This window comes from Cydia splendana, chromosome 26 (assembly GCF_910591565.1).
Source record: "Cydia splendana chromosome 26, ilCydSple1.2, whole genome shotgun sequence".
Taxonomy (NCBI): Eukaryota; Metazoa; Arthropoda; class Insecta; order Lepidoptera; family Tortricidae; genus Cydia; species Cydia splendana.
In genome coordinates this window covers 5,011,794-5,020,626 of record NC_085985.1, presented here as the reverse complement: position 1 = coordinate 5,020,626, position 8,833 = coordinate 5,011,794, and the positions used below count along the sequence as shown (strand labels likewise).

The 8,833-nt window shown below is 39.6% G+C and overlaps 2 protein-coding genes across 3 annotated transcripts in view; one reads left to right on the top strand and one right to left on the bottom strand.

Moving 5' to 3' along the window:
- The window catches only part of LOC134803249 (interleukin enhancer-binding factor 2 homolog), a 143,552-nt gene that overhangs the window by 124,867 nt on the left and 9,852 nt on the right, over positions 1–8,833 (bottom strand). The window lies entirely within an intron of this gene.
- On the top strand, positions 442–6,346 carry LOC134803455 (zinc finger protein 771-like). The gene is made up of 8 exons (XM_063776274.1): positions 442–604; positions 837–960; positions 1,462–1,584; positions 2,071–2,316; positions 3,312–3,426; positions 4,090–4,244; positions 5,045–5,201; positions 6,125–6,346. Exons 1-8 carry the CDS (start codon positions 485–487, stop codon positions 6,285–6,287), a joined length of 1,203 nt encoding a protein of 400 aa, XP_063632344.1. The 5' UTR covers positions 442–484; the 3' UTR covers positions 6,288–6,346.

The following is an 8,833-nucleotide window of genomic DNA, read 5'->3' as shown; positions in this document are numbered from 1 at the left end:
TATTTTAAAACTTCTATGAAATATAACGTATAAATAACAATTGCACTGCGTATGCTGTCAAAATCGCTGCAGACTTTTCTTGGTGTCTAACTCTAAAATGCGGTTACGCCCAGTGAACTAACGCTCTTCAATTATTATAGAAAGGAAAGGCCCACTGGCCTTTAAAGCCGTAACAGACTACCGCACCGCATCCATAAGTGAGAGCGAGATAGGGTTATTTCTTCTTAGTCTTACGGATTTTAACTTAAATTAAAAATGAAAAGATTTCTCTAAGTAATAAAGTTAATATTAATTCCTTTTAGTCCGAGCTTTTAGTAATACCACTGAATATATCTTGTTTGTAAATAAATGATTAAAATAAAAGATATCTGAACGAACATTGACCGTCTTGGTGACAGTTGACATCTGGTAAACATAACCTAAAAAATGTTTACTATTGATATACTAGAAATTCCACTGTTATAATTTATTTAAGTCTATCAAAATGTCAATTGATGCTTATTTTTGTTTTTGCTGCTTATCAACCAATGATTTAATAAATTTATACAGTGATAAACCCGATACAAACTATGCCGAAATGCTTAAAGACCTTTATTCTATTCAAGTAAGTTTTTTAAAATGAGTTCTTTTTTATGCCCCTTAGTATTTACGCTGTTGGTAGAGTCTGTGTGGAAAGAGAAGAGTCCTGCAATGAAGCCCATACATTTCACGACTCTTCTCTTTCCGCACAGACTCAATAAAAAATTGAGTAAATAACTATTATTGAATTTTCTTTGGCGTAAAATGCAAGAATGGACATGTAATCTCATTTCAAAGTGATGCTGTAATAATTCTAGCCTTTACAAGAAGATTACGAAGACGACAGTTTCGTGTGTGAAGAGTGTGCCCGGGCGCTGCAGGAGGCACGGAAATTCCGGCGTCAAGTTCTTGAAACCCTCAACGCTCTGCAGGTTAATGGATGTAAGGGTTGTTTCTCTGTTCGCTATCTGCATGAGTAGATTCGCCAACCAGAGCCGTCTTAAACTATGCTGGGGCCCAACATTTTACTACTATGATCTTCTATTTATTATGAGCAATTAAATGAGGATGGGAGCCCTGGGCACGGGCCCGTGTGCCCTTATGGTAAAGATGGTACTGTGGATGACATATTCTATAACTTGTCTACAGACACATATTTTCTCAGATTTTATGAAATATTCCTTTAAGATGAATTATTTGGTTGATGTAATAGATCTGTTTTGACATAAAAATGACCTAAATTCTAGCAACACTTAAACCTCAACAATATTGCCAAGTTCACTGTGCAAAATTGCAGGGAGTAAAATCCAGTATTAAAAAAAAACACTTAAACCTGACCAATATGAACTCCAGATTGCCTGTGAACTAAAAAAAATCTGGGAAAAGGTAGGAAGATACATACTGAACATACAGTGCTACATATGTAATCTATTTTATTTTCAGTAATTCAACTGGATAAATCAGAAAATTGTACACTAGTAAGGAAGGTCTCCGGAGAATTAGTTTTAGAAGCAGATGTCAAATATAATGTTGAGGAAAAAAAACTGACTGAAGACGATAAACAAGGTAAGATACTATTGAATATAATATCATGTTCAACTTTCACTCTGTGTGGCTACCACCAGTTTGTCACTGGCTTAAACACCTTCGAGAATGTATCTTACTTTCTATGCATCTTGCTCGTACTTGTAGTGCAAGCGAGATGTATAGAAAGTAAATTACGTAGATGTTAACATATATCATCGGGTGACAAGCAAAAGTCACTAACTAACACCATTGAATTTATTGGACAATAAACCATGTTACAAGTGTAATAAAGTGCATTGTTACTTTAATTTTTTGATAGTACTTAGTGACTTTTGCTTGTCACCCGACTATATGTCACTTTTGACACTGTCAGTGACTCATGGTATGGGTACTGATGGTAACGCTTTCAAAACTTTGAAATCTGACTGGTATTGTGGCATGAGAATTTGTATGAAAGTAATCACACTCACAGATCTAAAAAAGGTTCTTTTTATTTGATAACACATGGTTATACTGATTTTTCAGACCTAAACCATCCAGAGTCTGCAGAAAAAGATAAGAAACAACCCAGCATAGCACTAGAAAGAGAGAAACGTATCACAGTAGCCCGGAAAAGAAAGAAAGAGCCTACTGTCAAGAATGAGGTCCAATATGAGGTTACGGATGACTTCAAGTGTGTCGAGTGTGGGTTGGTGCTGGCCAATGCATATGTGTACCATGCGCATATGAATAAACACTTCCCGAATCATATTTGTGAGACTTGCGGGAAAGGTAAGAGGGGAATAGTCATAAACCTAACTTCAAACTTTTATTTGAAAACTTTAGAATAAGTAATAGTACTAATCCCAATAAGGCCTAGTTTCCCCTCTGGGTTTGGAAGATCAGATGGCAATGGCAGTCGCTTTCGTAAAAACTAGTGCCTACGTCAATTCTTGCGATTAGTTGCCAAGCGGACCCCAGGCTCCCATGAGCCGTGGCAAAGAAGAAGAATAGTACTACCATACAGAAAATAAACCTCCTACAAAACCGAAGTTTGACAGCGATTCAGGGACGAATCATGCTGTCCCTTTTGTAATGTACGGCACTACCCCTTTCCTTTCGGTTATTTAGGGTTGTCAAAATTTAAGTACATAATTATCTTATCTATGGTCGTGCACGCAAAGGGACGTCAAGTTTTGTCAACCCTAATGATTGCTCGGAGCAATGCTGAGCCGAGAAAGCCCGAACGCCCTAGTTTCCTTCCTACCCCTCACTTTATTGTGTTTTGTGTGATAGGTGTATTTAAAAAAAAGTTAAGTTTTAAAGGTAAAAATACTGTAGTATTTAAATAACGTTTAAAGGGTTTACATAGTACCTAGGTATATTTTATAAAAGAACACGACATTTAGGCCCCATTTACACGAGAGCTTTTTCAACGCGCGTTAATAAAGCGTTTGAATGACACAAATGGATATATGTGTATTTAATCACACGACAGCGGTGGCGCTTTTTATCAAGCGTTGTTGGATTTTCGACTTTTAAGCGTTGGTTGTTAAATAATTTATCGTGTAGACGGATTCAAGGGCTTTTTTAACGCGCGTTGAAAAAGCTTTCGTATAAATCGTCGGGTGACAAGCAAAACTACTATCAAAAAATTAAAGTAACAATGCACTTTATTACACTTGTAACACAGTTTATTGTCCAATAATTTCAATGGTGTTAGTTAGTGACTTTTGCTTGTCACCCGACGAAATGAGGCCTTACTAACAAATAGTACCTACTTTTAGGTTTCCTGACAAAGAAGAGACTCAAACGCCACATGCCATCTCACATTAAAGGCCCGTTCAAATGCGACCAGTGCGACACGGAGTTCCATAACTACAACTCATTGAATTCACACAGGTAACATTATTATCGTAGATACTACAAGTGATATATTAATAAGACCTAGCTCTTTACTATTAACGAAATATCTATCTTACTATCCAACGTGGTAACGCGGCAACTGTGATGGGCACCTTTGCACCCGGTACAACTCGCGGAGGTCTTTTATATTAAAATATTTTAATATTAAGATATATTTAAGTTATTTTTGTATAAGTTTATATACCATTAACCTTTTGTATAAATAAATTAATTTTGTTTAAAATACCTAAACAAAAAAAATTACTATTACGATATCTATTATAGGTACATACAGATAATATGAGGTAATAATATGAATACAGGATATCCATTTTGGAAGTTGGATAAAATATTTTTTTTATTATCTGTGCCCGTTTTTACGGGACCCTATTACTAAGACTCTGCTGTCCGTCCCTCTGTTTGTCACCAGGCTGTAACTCAAGAACCGTAATAGCTAGACGGTTGAAGTTTTCACAGATGATGTATTTCTGTTGCGGCTATAACATCAAATACTAAAAACAAAATAAAATATATATTTAAGTGGGGCTCCCATACAACAAACGTTATATTTGCGTAATGGTACGGAATTCTTCGTGCGCGAGTCCGACTCGCACTTGGCCGGTTTTTTTATAGATAACGTCACATATTTGTTTGTGACAGACAACGCAAGCACAAGTCTGTGGATCTGTACGCGTGCCCGCACTGCCCGTCCCGCTTCCCCACGCTCACGCGGCGCGCGCGCCACCTCGCCGCGCGGCACGGCGCTAGAGCACCCCACACCTGCTCCGTATGCTCCAAGGATTTCTTACTCGCAGGTTCATATTACCACAGAATAACTAAGAGTACTACCATACAGAAAGGACACTTCCTACAAGCCCGAAGTTTGACAGCGGTTCAGGGTCGAATAATAATTTCCATTTCTAACTTATGGCACTATCCCTTTCGACTATTTAGGGTTGTCAAAATTTAAGTCATCAAGTCGCAAATGGACCTCAAATTGTGTCAACCCTAATACTTGGTCGGAGCAAGGCTGAGCCGAACGGAGCCGAGTTTGATCGAAGGCAGGAGTGTCTCCCCACCGATGTTACAATAGTATTTGCATAACCCCTCGTGCGGCAAGGTGCCTCGAAATGGACGCTCTCCGACAACCGCGCATGCGGCGGCTGTTATTGAAAAAAAAAATTGAATAAAAAAGCGCGAAAATTTAAGATATTTCTCTGCCGCCCGAGGGGATAACACATTTCGTGATGGAAGTTCTCGCTAGCAGATTATATTACTGTAGTTGATGTTACAGACATACAGATTAAGCCAAAGCGTTTGATTCTGTAGGTGTAGACCAATAATATTAGTAGTAAAAAAAATAATGTGTATGACTTTTAGGGTAATACATACATTACATATTATATAAAATATGTATAATCAAAAACAAATAATTCAACATACGGTCCCTTTTCGTTGAAATCGATGGATAAGAAGGGTGTACCCCAGGGATCTATATTAGGACCATTCGTATTTCTCGTTCACACAAAAAGCCATCCTCCTAGCGTTGTCACTTAGATAGCCAGGGGTCCACTCGGCAACCTAATCACAAGAATATTGCTACTTTTTTTGTCAGGTAACCTGTCGACTCACATGCGCAACAAGCACTTCAAGGAGAAACGCCACTTCTGCGTGGAGTGCGGCGCCGGCTTCTTCCAGAAGCAGGAGCTGCGCGGACACGTGGCGGCGCACACCGGCGCCAACGAGCACCACTGCGCGCTCTGCGATAAAAGGTGGCTTTATGCATCTCACATGCGCAACAAGCACTTCAAGGAGAAGCGGCACTTCTGCGTGGAGTGCGGCGCCGGCTTCTTCCAGAAGCAGGAGCTGCGCGGGCACATGGCGGCGCACACCGGCGCCAACGAGCACCACTGCGCGCTCTGCGATAAAAGGTGGCTTTATGCATCTCACATGCGCAACAAGCATTTCAAGGAGAAGCGTGGAGTGCGGCGCCGGCTTCTTCCAGAAGCAGGAGCTGCGCGGGCACGTGGCGGCGCACACCGGCGCCAACGAGCACCACTGCGCGCTCTGCGATAAAAGGTGCTTTTATTTCCACCACACCAGCTCGGCTGCGGCCGCTAGGCCTCTAGGCCTCTAGCCGCACTATCACACTGCACCGAGCGCCACGGAACACACCCTCTCAACGTACTTCTTATTTTCCTCTGTGGATAATAACATAAAACATATTTTTTCACCACACCAGCTCGGAAAGGCTTACTTTGCACTTCCAAACTGATAGCAAAGTTGCATTTTATTCACATGTGAGGCAAAGTAATCAAATGCAAATTATGAGTTGTTTTCTTGTTTGCTGGTAGAATTGACTTTTAAGTGATGATTTTGGATCATAAATATTTAATAACATTCATTTGGATTTGTTTTGGTTTGATTTTGTTTGATATTTTACATTTAATATTTGCTTCGGGTTGGTGTGGTGAAAATTTTTGTGTTTCACTCGCGGGGGCAAATTTTCTTTAACCCTCGTGCTTTGAATCCCTCGCAACGGTCAAGATTCCATTTTTCGAACCACCCAATCTCGCTACGCTTGTGGCTCAATTTTGGAATCTTTCGCTTGCTCGGGTATCAATATTAGCCCGACTGCCATGCCTCTTATAGAATTATTAATAAAAGCAATTTAACATCAACATATTAATTCCAGCTATCCTCGCAAGAAAGCGCTCGACGTCCACATGAGGGGCCATCGCGACGAGCGACGGTTCCATTGCGAGCTCTGCGGCAAGAAGTTCCTGCAAAAATGCACCTTGATTACACACGCTAAGACACACAATCGCGAGGCACAGAAGAAACTGGACGCCTTATAACCTCGTTAGGCCCAATGTGCATTATAATGTACACTCCGTTTCAATCCAATTAGAACCTTTTTTACAGATCTCCAGGCTTTTTATTTACATATTTTAATTGACTAATATTATTATACTATACTAAAATTACACAATTCGTTAACAAAATTAGAAAAAACACAGACACAGATAGGTACACACACAACACACACAGACACAGTTTTTTACAGATAGTTTTTTTGGTATTTCAAACGAGCGAAATTTATTCCAATAGGGAATATTACGCAAAACTTTGCGTAGAGGGCGTCTCTAACTTAATCACATGGCCTACCGTGAAACACGACAATCGAAAGTTCGGTTTCTGCCTCTCTATCAGTATCACTCTTGCTTATTCGATCGATAGAGAGGCAGATAACGAAATTTCGATTGTCGCGTTTCGCGGTAGGCCACCTGTAAACAAAGCGCCTTGATGCATCAATGTCATAGTAAAAACTTGTCAAATTTTTTTTTAAGGCGTAGTATGTAAGTATATGGTTTACTAAACAAATTAGTGCTGCACTCTAGCGGCAGAACATTGCAGTAATACTCCCTATTTACCCTACAAAAAGGTTCAAATTTAAAATACACATTCTAAGACACTTAGGGCTGATTTAGACGGCGCGCAAACTCGCATGCGATTTAAGTTACATTGCGGACTGTTGGTTGGTTGGTTCAATTCAACCGACCGATCAAAACCCGCAATGTAATGAAACTCGCATGCGAGTTCTCTAAATGAGCCATAAATCATTTGGAGGTACACGAATGGACGTCTTATAACCAAAGGTTCCTGCAATTTTACCGTACTTCGGGCTTTTACAGTAACATATATAATTTCAAGACTTAGTAACTATATAACTTTTAACTATTTCATATTTTTCACTGTTTTTTTATTGACGTGTTCTGGTCCTGGCAGAATATCAGTGCCTCTCCCATACGGTGAAGCGTAAACCAGGGGTGCGAAACTCCTGACGGCCAAACTCGGCTCCGCTCGGCTCAACATTGCTCCGAGCAATTATTAGGGTTGACACAACTTGACGTCCCTTTGCGTGCACGACCACAGATAAGATAATGGCTTGAGTTTTGACAACCTTAAATATTAGGTCATTACCTATGAAATTGGCGTTTTGTTCGGAGAATTTCAACGAAACACGAATTTCCATACAATTAATTTTGCGGATATTTTTTTGATGGCTAATTCTAACCAAACAAAATTTTTCCAGTAATTTTTGACACCTTTAAGGTATGTTTTCAATATCTCCATTTCTTGAAAATTGGTACCATTAGAAAAATATAAGTAATTTTAATACTCGAACCGACAGCACATGAAAAGACCTATTTTCAAGGCTTAATTCTGAACACTTAACAATAAAAAATAACAATTAATTGTATGTAAAATCGTTGTTTATTGAGTGCACTGTAGTTTTATTGTAATTGTGTATGTACTTTTGTAAAAAAAAAAAACTAGGATCAGACTTATATCTATGAACAAAAACGCCAATTTCATAGGTAAGGACCTAATAGCCGAAAGGGATAGTGCCATAAAGGGACAGCATGATTCGACCCTGAACCGCTGTCAAACTTCGGTTTTGTAGGAAGTTTCCTTGCTGTACGGTACGGTAGGTACTATTGTTAGACTTGAGGGCGCGTTTGAGACATTCCAAACAATAGTGCATTGTGCAACATGGGGCGTAAGTTAAATATTGCAAACGAGAGTAAGTTAAATCGCGGCGGCTTGCCGGAGCGATTTATAGACTCGGCTTTGCAATATTATTACGCCCCGAGTTACACACAATGTTACATCACACTTGCGATACAAAAATGAAGTATAATAAGACAAAAAAATGTTAATTATGGTACTAGAAACTGCATTACTCCCTAGGGAAAACGCTTTTTCTATTACTTCCGCCAAACTCCCGCTAAGCCTGCGTGCAATTTACTGAGCGAGTGTGATGAAAAATACATATCCACAACTCCACACCAGGGATGTTGCGGATGCAGATTTTTTGACATCCGCGGATGCGGATGCGGATATTTAAAGGCTCACATCCGCGAATGCGGATGTCAAGATTAGGTACTTAGAAAACGTCATATATTACATTTTTAGTTTTTTTTTTATTAAAAAAATCGAATCGTTTAGAATTTCAGCAAGAATATAGGTGCGTTATATTTAATAAACTGTAACTTGGCCGACTTTTCTGGATCTAGACGATTTCGTTATAGGTAATGACGAAATTACCTAGCACTTACGCCGGCGCTTAGACGTTCCTGTACCGACTTGTTCGACATCCGCATCCGCATAAGCTCCTCATCGATTTTATGCGGATGCGGATGTTGAAATTAATGCGGAAGTTCCGCGGTTGCGGATGTTCGCAACATCCCTGCTCCGCACTTGGTTGAAGCACAGAATAACTAATAGTACTACCGTACAGAAAATTCACTCCTTCACAAAAGTCAGATTTAGGTATAAAATTATACCTATACTCGCCGCCTGCAACAAAATTGAAACTTATAACCGCGCACGAACGGTG